Source organism: Pan troglodytes, chromosome 13 (genome assembly GCF_028858775.2).
Source record: "Pan troglodytes isolate AG18354 chromosome 13, NHGRI_mPanTro3-v2.0_pri, whole genome shotgun sequence".
Classification (NCBI taxonomy): Eukaryota; Metazoa; Chordata; class Mammalia; order Primates; family Hominidae; genus Pan; species Pan troglodytes.
The window spans coordinates 135,734,710-135,748,348 of record NC_072411.2 but is presented as its reverse complement, the minus strand read 5'-3'; the positions used below and the strand labels follow the sequence as shown (position 1 = coordinate 135,748,348).

General features: G+C 35.5%; 1 protein-coding gene across 34 annotated transcripts in view; it reads left to right on the top strand.

Moving 5' to 3' along the window:
• USP40 (ubiquitin specific peptidase 40) overlaps nt 1–13,639 on the top strand; it is a 91,540-nt gene that overhangs the window by 24,561 nt on the left and 53,340 nt on the right. For 26 of the 34 annotated variants that reach the window (XR_010149936.1, XR_010149932.1, XR_010149935.1 and 23 more), the window contains 4 exons: nt 245–340; nt 1,840–1,947; nt 8,839–9,139; nt 13,082–13,163. Coding sequence is in view for 22 of the 34 variants with exons in the window: in XM_054679561.2 (XP_054535536.1) it covers nt 245–340; nt 1,840–1,947; nt 8,839–9,139; nt 13,082–13,163 (587 nt within the window). In the remaining 12 variants the exon portion in view is untranslated. Of the gene's footprint in view, nt 1–63; nt 158–244; nt 341–1,839; nt 1,948–8,838; nt 9,140–13,081; nt 13,164–13,639 lie in introns of all 34 variants that reach the window. The other 8 variants (XM_063790887.1, XM_054679560.2, XM_063790886.1 and 5 more) reach the window with 2 other exon arrangements.

Sequence of the window (13,639 nt, the reverse complement as noted above, 5' to 3'; positions counted from 1 at the left end):
CTTCTGGGCTCAAGCAGTCCTCCTGCCTCAACCTCCTGGCTAATTTTTTTTATCTTTTTGTAGAGTGTCCTGGTCTCTCTATGTTGCCCAGGCTGGTCTTGAACTCCTGGCTCAAGCAGTCCCTCTGCCTCGGCCTCCCAAATTGCTGGGATTACAGGTGTGAGCTACTGTGCCTGGCCAACATTCCTATTTTGTTACTTTTTAAGGGGTTAGTGATAGAAACTCATACTGTTTTCCTTCCTAGGAGGAAAAAAGTAAACCAGATGTGAATCTGAAAGATCTCCAGAGTGAAGAAGAGATTGATCATCCACTGATTATTCTAAAAGCAATCTTATTAGAGGTATAGTATGTGTGTGTATGTATTTGTATGTATGGTATGTATTGTGTGTATGTGTGCATGTGTGTATATATGTAAGAATATATGTGGTTTAGTTGCTAGATGTGATATTATTACCATTCATAGTCTTTCCTTAAGGACATTCTCTGTATCTATATTTTAATGATTTTTGTGGGGATTTTCTGGTTATGAATGAAATACATATTCATGGTAGAAAATTCAAGAAAAAAACAAAATATATAAAAAAGATAAAAAGTATAAGTAAGCCAGATACTGACAGTTATTGTTAACACTTTGATATATATTCTTTGCATTCTGTTTTCTTTATGTTTATATATGTATATTGGAATTGGGTTATGACTTTTTTGGCTATTATTGTCATTTTAAACCAAATTGAGCTTTACTAAATGCTGTTTTGCAATTTATTGCATTTCCATATTATCCTTTTAATGTCTATGTGACCTGAAAGTGTGTCCCCTTTTTCATTCCTGGCACTCACTGATAATATCTCAAGTAGATGACTTTTAAAGTTTGTTTAATATGCTGTTTTAAAGATGTGAGGTCTTCTTTCATTTATTCATTCATCCTTAATAAATGATTTGTTATAATTCCTGCTAGGGACCTGGGTCGAGTACTTTAATTATATTGATCTATGACTATTGTATGAATTTACTAGGGCTGCCATGACAAAGTGCCACAGACTGCATGGCTTACATGAGAGAAATGTATTTTCTGACAGTTTTGAAGGCTGGAAGTCCAAGATTAAGGTGTTAGCAGTTTTGGTTTCTTCTGAGGCCTCTCTCCTTGGCTTGCAGATGGCTGTCTTCTTCCTGTGTCCTCACATGGTGTTTCTTCTGTGCGTGTGCTTCCCTGGTGTCACTTTGTCCAAACTTCGTCTTCTTATGATAATGCCAATCAGATTTACTTAGGGCCTACTCTAAAATGGAAAACAGCCTCGTTTTACCTTATTCACCTTTTTAAAGGTCTAATCTCCAAATGTGGTCACATTCTGAAATATTGTAGGTTAAGAATTCAACATGTGAATTTTGGGGAGATACAATTCAGTCTGTCACCGCTACATCTCACCCCCTTTTAGAACTTGTTTATACTTCAAAACATTTAGATAAGACATTAATCATCTTTGTTTTTGCACTTACGTATTTCTTCCAAAATTCTTGTTTAATATCAGTAATTTACACATTTAAATGGAAAATTCCTTTTTAATGTTGGGAATTTATGAAACCTTGAGCTACTTTTGATATTGCTCTTCAAATGGTTAAACTGTGGCACATGGAAAATGGCAAAAATCCAAGTTTTCTCAACTGAGGCTTAACCAGTTTTTAAAAAACTTTTTATAATAAAATAATTATGATGGAATCAACTTACGTGTTTGCTGTTCTAGGCATATGTAATTAGGTATAATCCTGTTGGTCTCTTTGAATTTGTAAGTATGCAATTATTTCTCATCAGATTTTCTTGAGTGACTGTGTTTCTCTCATAAGGAGGAGAATAATCTAATTCCTGTTGATCAGCTGGGCCAGAAACTTTTGAAAAAGATAGGAATATCTTGGAACAAGAAGTACAGAAAACAGCATGGACCACTGCGGAAGGTAATACATGGCATCGTTTTGGGAAGTCCTCGTCCCAAGAAATTTCATTATGATCCCAACAACATGAATTCCTTTGCAGAAGGATATTTAAAATAGGTGAAAATAAAATCACCGTATTTGTATAATGGCTAGAATCCTACTAAGTTACTTATTAAGTATTACTTACTGAGTTATTTATCATAGAAACAAGAAGTAAGCAAAAATAGTGGGGAGTGACTCCTAAAAAATGTCAGAGTTCATACCCTAAAGCTTATCATTTTACTTAGAGAAATGTCTTCAGGTATTCACCCAGATTTCACTTGATTTTTTACACAAAATTCTAGTAAGGGAATTTGCTTTTTTGTCTGTGGTATCAAATTTATTGGTATAAACTTGTTCAAAATATCTCATTATCCTTTTAGTGTCTGTAGAACCTGAAGCTATGTTCCATTTTCATTTCTGATATTAATAATTTTTATTTTCTCACCTTTTTTCATCAGTGTTGCTTGGGGGTTATCAAGTTTTTTTTTGGTTTGTTTTTTTTTTTTTTTTTTTTTTGAGTTGAGGTCCACTCTGTTGCCCAGGCTGGAGTGCAGCGGCACGACCTCAGCTCACTGCAACCTCCACCTCCCAGGCTCCAGTGATTCTCCTGCCTCAGCCTCCTGAGTAGCTGGGACTACAGGCATGTGACACTGCACCTAGCTAATTTTTGTAGAGACAGGGTTTTGCCATGTCACCCAGGCTGGTCTCAAACTCCTGGACTCAAGTGATCCGCCTGGCCATCAAGTTAATTTTTTCCTTTTCAAGAAACCAGCTTTTGCCTTAGATATAATTTGATGCAATGCTATTGATTTTCTCTATTGCTTTTCTATTTTCTATTTCATTGATATCTGTTCTTATTTTAAAGTATTTTCTTCTTCTTGGGACTTAATTTGATCATCTTTTTCTAGCTACTTGGGTTGGTAACTCAGTTTTTTTTTTAAACCTTCTAATACTTTTAAAGCTATAAATTTTCTTCCAAGCACTAGTTATATTCAACAGATTATATTGTTGATTATAGTTATATTGTTGAATATAGTCAGTTATATTCAACAAGCTTTCATTTTCATTCAGTTTGAAATATTTTCTAATTTCTCTTATTTTTTTCTTTGGCTCTTGAGTTCTTTGGAGGTGTGTTGGTCAATTTCCAAATATTTAGGGGGTTTCTAGTTATCTTTTTGTTACGTCAGTAAATTGATTTCTAATTAATTTCATTGTACTTTGAGAACATACTCTATATGAGTTCAGTTCTTTTGAATTTCTTAGGACTTGTTTTACGGTTCAGAGTGTTGTCTATCCTGCTCAATGTTCTGTGTTCACTAAAGAAGTTGTTTTCTGCAGTTATTGGATGTAGCATTTCACAAGTGACAACTAGGTCAAATTGATTGTGTTGTTTCTTCTCTATTCTTCTTCTTATTATTTTTTTGCCTTTTCTGTTAATTACTGAGGAGTTTTTAAATCTCCCAACTATAATTGTGGATTTGTCTCATTTTTTTAAAAAAAAGTTTTGACAGTTTTTGCTTCATGTATCTTCTGGAAGCTATATTATTAGGTACATACACATTTAGGATTGTTATTGCCTCCTGGCGTGAAATGCTTGCCTTTTTTTTGAGACAGAGTTTTGCTCTGTCACTCAGACTGAAGGGTAGGAGCACAGTCACAGCTCACTGCAGCCTTGACCTCCTGGGCCCACGTGATCCTCCTGGCTCAACCTCCTGAGTAGTTGCGACCACAGGCACACCTGGCCACACCTGGCTATGTGTTCTTTTTTTTTATTTTTCATTTTGTAGAGATGGTGTCTCCGTATGTTGCCCAGGCTGGTCTCGAACTTCTGGGCTCAAGAGATCCTCCCACCTTGGCCTCCCAAAGTGCTGGGATTACAGGCATGAGCCACCACACCAGAAATGCTTGTCTTTATCTCTGCTAATATTCCTTGCCTTGAAATCTACCTTGTCTGGTATTAATGTAGCCATATAAGCTTTCTTATACATGTGTGTCTCAGTATGAAGTTGGATCTTGTATATTTTGAAAAATTATGGTTTTTAAGGAATTTGTTCATTTATCTGAGGTGTCAAATTTGTTGGCATAAAGTTGTTTAAAATCTCACCTTATTATCTGTTTAGTGTCTGTAGAATATAAACTTATGTTTCCTTTTTCATTTCTGATATTGATAATTTGTCTTTTTTTAGCTTTCTTTTTCATTGCTGGGGTTTATCAAGTTTATTAAACTTTTCAAGAAAACGACTTTGCCTGTGTTGATTTTCTCTGCTCTTCTGTTTTCTGTCAGATGACAGAAAGTTTGACAGTCTCTTCCTTTTTATTATAATGTTTAGTTATTTACATTAATATAATTGATATGGCTGGGTTTGAATCTCTCATCTTGCTATTTGTTTTCTATTTCTCCTCTATTCTTTGTTATTTTCTTCTTCCTTTCCTGCCTTCTTTTGGATTAATAAATTTTTAGTGTCCCATTTTTAGCTCTTTTGTTGGCTTTTTAATCTATTTATTTAATTTCATCTAGCGATTACACTATATATAAATTAACATGATAAATTACAAATTAATATTATACCACTTTATGTATACTGTAAGATGCTTACAATAGTATAATTTCATTTTCCCATTCCCATTTTTCCTACTATTGCCTTCTTATATTTTACCATTACATATAATGTAAATTCCACTATATGTTACTACTTCTGCTTAAACACTTTAGTGACTTTTAAAGAAATTAAGGAAAGAATAGTGTTTCGTATTTATCTTTTCTGGAGTTTACTGCTCATTATTTATCCAGGTTTGCATTTAATATCATTTCCCTTCAACCTAGAGAGTTTCCTTTAGCATTTCTTGAAGTTCAGAATTGCAGGTGAAAAATGCTTTCAGATTTTGTCTGAAAATATTTATTTTACCTCCATTTTTTAGTGATATTTTTGATAGATACAGAATTATAAGTTAATCATTTTTGTGTTTTTCTCAGTGTTTTAAAGAGGCCCATTGTGTTCTGGCTTCCAGTATGTTGGATGAGAAGCCAACTGTCATTTTTTATTTCATTCTCTTGAATGTAATGTTTCTTTTTCTTGGTCTACTTTTAAGATTTTCTTTTTATCTTTGGTTTTCAGCAGTTTGACAATAATGTATTTAGGTATTGTGTTCCTTGTGTTTATTTACATTCTATTGCTACGTATTTTTAATATCTGTGGTCCAAAGTCTTTTTTAAAATTTTGGAAAAATTTTGGCCATTATTTCTTCAATTTCTTTTTCTGCCTCATCTCTCTTTCTTTTTCTGGGAGTCTAACTATATCCTTCCATATCTATGGGGGATTGGTTCTAGAATCCCCAGATGACACCAAAATCTGCAGATGCTCAAGTCTCTTTCATGAAATGGCATAGTATTTGCATATGGCCTAGTCACATCCTCCTCTATTCTTTAAACTATCACTAGATTACGTATAATACCTAACATAGGCTGGACGTGGTGGCTCACACCTGTAATCCCAGCAAAAGGGAGGTCTAGGCAAGAGGATTGCTTGAGCCCAGGAGTTTAAGACCAGTCCTGGCAACACAGCAAGACCCCATCTGTACAAAAAATTTAAAAATTAGCTGGATGCGGTGGTGCGCACATGTAGTCCCAGCTATTTGGGAAGCTGGGGTGGAGGATTGCTTAAGCCCAAGAGTCTGAGGCTGCAGTGAGCTATGATCATGCACTGCACTGCACTGCAGACTGGGCAACAGGATGAGACCCTGTCTCCAAAAGAAAAAAAAGGAAACAAAAAAACCTAATACAATATAAATGCTATGTAAATAGTTGTTGTACTGTATTTTTAAGTTTTTATTATTTTTCACTATTATACTGTTGTTTATTTATTTTAATGTTTTTGATTCATGGTTGGTTGAATCTGTGGATTTGGAAACTGCAGATACTGAGGACCAACTGTATGTATTCGACCATTTGATATTTCCTCTCAGGTCTTGGATGTTCTGGGGGCTTTTGTTTTGTTTTGTTTGAGACAGGATCTCACTCTGTTGCCCAGGCTGAAGTGAAGTGGCACAATCTCAGCTCACTGCAATCTCTGCCTCCCAGGCTCAAGCAGTCCTCCAGCCTCAGCCTCCCGAGTAGCTGAGATTACTGGCATGTTTCACCATACCCAGCTAATTTTTTGCATTTTTTTGTAGAGATGAGGGTTTTGCCATGTTGGCCAGACTGGTGTTTTGTTCTTTAATTTTTTTCTTCTCCTACTTCCATTTGGACAATTTCCAGTGATCTGTCCTCAGCTTTGCTAATTTTTTCTTCCACTGAGCCACTCTTCTGTTAAGACCAACAAATGAGCTATACGTTTCAGATATTATACTTTTTAGTTGTAGTCTTTCCACTTAGCTCTTATTTAAAGTGTACATTTCTCTGCTGAAATTCCCCTTCTCTTTACCCATTCTATTCATCTTTTCCTTTAAATTCTTTAACATATTTATAATAGCTGTTTGCTGTTATAGTAGCTAGATTAATTCTGAATTTGATTCTGTTGACTCTTTTATTCTCTTTTGAATTGACCATTCCATCTGTTGATTATGAATAACATTGTCCTGTTTCTTTGCATGTCATATAATCTTTTCAATATAAATTTTTATTTTTTAATTACAAATTGATAAATTTTAGTTGTATATATTTATAAGGGTACAGATTGATGTTTTAATTTGCAAATACAATACAGAAAAATCTAATGAACATATCCATCATCTCAAATACTTATTTTTTTGTAGTGAAGTTTATTCTCAGCAATTTTGAAATGTATAGTATGTTATTATTTTCTGTATTTACCATACTGTGCAATAGATTTTTTAAGAAAAACAACTTATTCCTACCGTTGAATTGAGGTTTTGTATCCTTTGACCATCATCTCCCCATGTCTTGCCCCCCTGCTCCATATAATCTCATATTGTGGATGATGTGTTGTGGAGAGTCTAGATTATGTTATTTTTCTCTGAAGAGCTTTGCATTGCATTCTAACAAGCCCTCAAATTACCTTTGAATCTTTTAGATTCTGTGGAAGTTAAATTTTGGGCTTTATGGTGGGTCTGTTATAATTTTGGCTTTAGTTCTAGGGAATAGCTTAGCCCTGGGTCATGGTCCTTCCTCTTAGAGTAGGGCCCAGCTAACTATGGCCGGTGGGCAAAATGTGGCCTGCTGCCTGTTCTTATAGCCTTGAGCTAAGAACATGCCTTACATTTTTAAATGGTTACTTTTTAAAAGGTGAAGTGAGTATTAAGTAATGTTCTCAGTTTTGCTTCTAAAATATTTACCATCTGGCTCTTTAAGAAAAAGTTTGCTATCTCTTTTTAATTTGGTAGGACTTGAACTCCTTGTTCTTTCTTCTTGGCATCAGGCAGCCCTGCTCAGATATCGAACCTCCTAACTGATACTCTCTGCTGGGCTCTTTGAGCTGTCCATTCTACCATTTAGGAGTTAGCCAAGGATTTAAGGGGATTTGATACAGAATTGGGGCTCGTTCGTGGGATCTCGCCTCTCTGGTATTCTCAGATTCTGTCCCCTCAGCCCAGTAAGACTCTTGCCTTTTCTTGAAATCTGTTCCATCATGCACTGCTACAAACTGGGTAGTAGGTAGGTGAGTGCAGAACTCACCTGGTTTGCTTCCCTTCTTTGAAGTATTATATCTTCACTTTATGCCTACTTTGGGTTCCTTTGCCAACAGTTGTTTTCCTTTTTTGCCTAGAGTTTATCATTTTTATTAGGAAGATTAGTCTAAGAAAATTTCTTTGTCATTAATGGGACTAGACTGCACTGATGTTTGAGGCTTAAAAGAGTTAATTCTCAACTATCAAACAAAGAAAAACGTGGCTATATAGAAAGTTCATTACTTAAAAACCCAAAGAACAAAAAATGAAAAGAAAGTTCATTACTCAAAGCTTTCAAGTTGTTGATACTTTTTTGTACCTTAAACAAATTAGCTACAAGGCTATTTTACCCTCTGTTCTCATACACAATGTTAACAATGTTGTCTTTGGGTTATGCCCTACACTCTTCTGTTTGTTGATAAAATAATACTTTTGATTAGAAAGTTGACATTACCACAGATTACTTTCTTTCCAAGAGAAAAATTAGCAAATCACCTTTCCAGGGTGATTGATGAAGTACCCAAGTGTCAGATTTAACTCCCAAGTAATTTTCTATATAAAGTAAATTAGGCTGAGAGAAAAGAAAGAGACTCAAGGCCAGACAGAGGTTAAAGAGTGAGAGGATAGGGGCGTAGGGGATGGGGAGGTAGAGACAGGCAATGGAGAAAGAGATTTTTTTCTTCTTAATCCTTTAGCAAGAACTTTGGGATTGTGACTTAACCCTTACTATGCTTTGATTTTCTGAGCTTGTCTGCCAGCTTTTAGAACAGACAACATTCACTTTAGTTCAGGTTAAAAGATAATTTAGGTTGATAATTACTACCTTATCCCAACAGAGTCTATCTGGGTTTTCAAATTATCTTTTATGGTGGTACACTGTGTGATTGCCTTTGTTTTGTGCCTTGTTTAGATTGCTTTTAAATATTTCAAAAGTGTTTGTTCTACCTAATCTGTTCCAGTTAAATACTCTTTTAAACAGCGCTAGTGAGGTGTAATCAAAATGCTTTTTAGATTGTGGCATAGCGACCTCCTCCCTGGATGTCACTATCAGACTATTTAACAGAGCACTGTGGTTTTATTAAATGTTTTATGATACCTAGATGGATTTTCCCCCGTAGCTGGCCAGGTTAGAAATAAAGATGAAGTTAAATGATCTAATCACAGAAAGGAAGAAAACATTTTTTAATCACATCTAATTTTTGTTTAAATAATTAACTTAGCATTTGTTTTTTTGTTTCTGTGTAGTTCTTACAGCTCCATTCTCAGATATTTCTACTCAGTTCAGATGAAAGTACAGTTCGTCTCTTGAAGAATAGTTCTCTCCAGGCTGAGTCTGATTTCCAAAGGAATGACCAGCAGATTTTCAAGATGCTTCCTCCAGAATCCCCAGGTTTAAACAATAGCATCTCCTGTCCCCACTGGTTTGATATAAATGATTCTAAAGTCCAGCCAATCAGGGAAAAGGATATTGAACAGCAGTTCCAGGGTAAAGAAAGTGCCTACATGTTGTTTTATCGGAAATCCCAGTTGCAGAGACCCCCTGAAGGTATGGAAAGCAAATGTTCCCATTTGTTTCAGTTAATGGCTTTAGAAGATAAACATGGAATGCTGTTTGAATTTTTATTCTTTTAAAAAAAGGTTTACTCTTGGAACATTTTTAAATATTTTAAAGCTAACAAGAACTATATTATGCCAAATTAAATCTAACAATTTGTCATTTTATAAAGATTATATACTTCTCTTTAATTTTCTACCTTGTAATAATGTAAGATCATCATTACATTTTCAAAATTTGATTTCCTTGGATATCATAAAACCTTCTTGTGTTGGCAAACTTGAGTGCGATTGCCATGTGCTCAGACTTGGCTCTGTCATTCAGCCATATGTTGCCTTTGAATTTTAAGTGGCCTTGGTCTTATTTTTATATCTTCTCCTTTATTTTCCTGATTCTTTTATATCTTCTCCTTTATTTTCTGCTTATTTATATCTTTTATTTCTATTATTTATCCTTTATTTATATCTTTTCATATCTTCTCCTTTATTTTCCTGTTTCTCAATAAGACTTTTTGTTTATTTATTCATTTATTTATTTTTAGAGATGCAGCCTCACTCTCTCATCCAGGCTGGAGTGCAGTGGCATGATTGTTCACTGCAGCCTCTAATTCCTGGGCTCAAGTGATTCTCTTCCCTTAGTAGCTAGGCCTACAAGTACATGCTGCCACACCTGGCTAATTTTTTCATTTTTTTAGAGACAGGGTCTCGCTGTATTGCCCAGGTTGGTCTTGGCCTCAGATGATGCTCACACCTCAGCCTCCCAAAATGCTGGTGTCATCGGTAGAGGGTCATGCGTACAAGTTGTCCAGGTTCTTGGCATTTTGAACAAAGAATTAGAGAAAACGCCCAGCAAAGCAAAGAATGAAGCAACAAAAGACCAAAAGCAGAGATGTATGGAAAACAAAAGTACACTCCACAGTGTGGGAGCAGCCTGAGCAGCAGCTCAAGGGCCCAGATACAGAATCTTCTCCGGTCCAAATATACCCTAGAAGTTTCCCATTGGCCACTTCATGCTCATCTCATGTAAATGAATTGGTAGCCCGCAATCAGTCTGATTGGTTGCAGAAAGCAGCCAACCAGAGGCTGAAGTGAAGTTACAAAGGTCACTCTCATGTGCAAACATCTGATTGGTTGCAGAAAGCAACGAATCAGAGGCTTGGGTGAAGTTACAACGTTATACTTACTTGCAAACGAAGACATAGCTGGCAATCAGTCTGATTGGCTGCAGGCAACACCCATTCAGAGGCTGGAGTGAAGTTGCAAAGATGCAAACGAAGACCCTACCAGCAATCAGTCTGATTTGTTGCTCAGTCTTATTTGTTGCCAGCAACCATTCAGAGGCTGAAATGGTTACAGAGTTGCAAACGAAGACTCCACCCACTGTCTGATTCGTTGGGGTCAGCCAGTTTCCTATGTGTGCGCAGAAAAGGGGAAGTAGCCTCTGGTCCTTCTGTTACTTAGGCATGGAAAGTTAGGGTGTTCCTTTCAATTTAGTTCTAGGAAGTCGGTGTGAAACAGCCTTAGGTTCCCTGTCTCCAGACACTATTCTCCTGCCTCACTGGGATTACAGGCATGAGGCCTAGTAAGATTTTTCGATCACTTCTCAAAGTCCGCTCAAAAGTTAAAAACTGCAATGAGAAAAGCTTTATAGATTGAGACATATCTATTATTAGAGATGAGAATATTGTTCTTAGAGAATGAGAATAGCCATCATTTTTATAAAGAATAAGAATAAAGCAGTTACTAATTTGCATGTGAATCAAAGGAAATTAACTTTCCAGATCTAAAACAGTTACATAACTATGCTGTTAATGAAAAAGGCTTTGTATTTTTCTGGGAGGAAAAAAAGATATGGAAATGGTTCTGGTAAAAATATTGTGTATCAGAATTCACAGTTATAGAAATATATACTATCAGAAAAAGAATATTTTCAAATGGAGTATTAGTCTTTTTCACAGAATTGAATTTTAGTGTGTATGTAATTGGAATATGTACTCAATGACAGTTTTCTTGTTAGCTTAGGAATTGAACAAAGATCCAACAAAAAAATCTAGGTGTACTCTTTTGGGAATGAAGGGATAGAATTTATAAGATGATTCTAAAATTCACCTGGAGAAATAAAGTAATAAAAACTGAAGAAGAGATGACTGAGGGAGAATTTGCTGTATCAGTAAAAACATATTTATAAAGTTATAGCAATGAAGACAGTGTAGTGGTAATGCAAAAAGGTAGACAGATCATTGAAAAAGAGCAGTAAACCCAGGAGTTGATCTAAGCATATTTGTGTTTTAATCCATGGTAAGGTAGCTCTTCAGATATTTTGGAGAAGGAAGGGAGTGAATTACTCAATAAATACAACTGGGAAGTTGGTTATTTGCTAGGGAAATAACTAAGCCATTTTTCTTTGTTATACAAATCACTTAAATGAAATTATAGTTCCTTTAATATTTATGTAAAAAAGGAATCATAAAATGTGTAAAATATAAATATTTGATCTTAAGGTAAAGAAAACCTTTCCGAGCATAAAAGCAAAGAAAGAAAAAACTAGGGCAAAGTGATATAACCCTTAAAACAGAATTAAAAAGCAAATGACAAGCTAATGGAAAACAGTAAAACATATGACAAATTAATTTCCCCTATCTGTAGAGTGCGCTTACATATATTTCATTGTGCTCAGTAGTAAATTGGGGAAATGATATAAATAAGCAATTTACAAAAAGAAGATTCCTGAGTTTCAAAAAATTTTCAATTTAACCTGTAATCAAAAAAAAAAGAAGAAGAATGGCAATGAGATGAACATTAGTGAGATGCCCCACCAAATCAGATACTATTTCTGTGACTCTTGGGTTCCAACAGTTGACATTTCCTCTAGAGCTGGTAGGTATGGAATACGATCAGTTTGAGTATGTGTATTTAAAAGCCTTGAAACTGTCATACCCTTTAAACCAGTAATACTACTTTCACAAGTTTGTCTTAAAGTAATCGGAGCTGTATATGAATGTTGATGCTTAAAGTTGTTTATTGTTCCTACTATTTTAAAATAGTGATTAATTGGAAATCACCTTAATGTCTAACAGAAAAAGATTGGTTAGGTTAATTATGCTCCTTATAGAATGGACTACTATGTAATCATTTATTTAAGACTTTGGAAAATACAGTGTATGAAATGAAAATAGATTTGTTGAATATGATCCCAGTTTTTAAAATTGTGTGTGTTTGTGTGTGTGCCTGTGTGTGTGTGTGTGTGTCTTGGGAGTGAAATTATGAGCAGTATCTATTTCTTTTACACTTAAAAAAATTCCAGAATTTTTACAGTAGTCATTTATTGTATTTGTAATCAAGATGAAAATCTGAGGCCAGGCGTGGTGGCTCATGCCTTTAATCTCAGCACTTTGGGAGGCTGAGGCGGGCAGATCACTTGAGGCCAGGAGTTCAAAACCAGCCTGGGCAACATGGCGAAACCCTGTCTCTGCTAAAAATACAAAAATTAGCCAGGCGTGGTGGCAGGAGCCTGTAATCCCAGCTACTCAGAGGCTGAGGCACGAGAATTGCTTGAACCTGGGAGGCAGAGTGAGCTGAGATTGCGCCACTGCACTCCAGCCTGGGTGACAAAGTGAGAATCCGTCTCAAAAAAAAAAAAAAAGAAAAAAAAAAAGATGAAAATCTGGGTGTTCTTTTTAAAAAGTATACTTAAAAGAGTTGAAAAAATGGAATTCTTCTAGCTTGTCTTAAAGAAATATTTACTTTTCATTTGTTCTAACTTTTTCATTTTTCAGATGGGAAAACTGAGATCCTGAGAAAATTCGTATTCACACAGCTAATTAATAGCAGCTTTCCTAGCTCCCAGGACAGTCCTTTCTAGTCTTCATGCTACCTCTTCCAGCAACCAGATTTCATTTAGCCAACACAAGTTAATGAAAAATTTTGTTCACAGCTCGAGCTAATCCAAGATATGGGGTTCCGTGTCATTTACTGAATGAAATGGATGCAGCTAACATTGAACTGCAAACCAAAAGGTAATTTTAAATTGCTTTTAGAGTTTGACTAGTATTCCGGAGAATAAAGATCTAATTTAGGCCTTAAGCATTCAATAATGAAAATTAAAAAGAAAAAAAGTAGTCAACTTGTTAATGCAAGTGTCTGTTTGGCTGCTGAATTTTTATAGTGAGGGTAACTTTAACTCTGAAATTATCCCTTATGTGTGAGAGTGAATTAAATGGTGACATATAAAACAGCCATTGCTAAGTAGGGATCGAAGCCTAAGAAGAGTAGAGAAATCAGTGAGCACATAGTGGGGCTGAATGAATTGTATCCTGGCCTGGCCAGATTATTTCCTTGGGTCCAAAGAGAGCCTGCCATGAAAATCACCCCTCATAGGTAAGTAGTTGTAGCGAACTGGCATGTAGTGAGAGAGGATCAGTGGTGGGCAGATTTTCAAAAGGAGGGAAATATGGATGCTATAACCTATTGAATGCAATGCTGATCTTGGGGG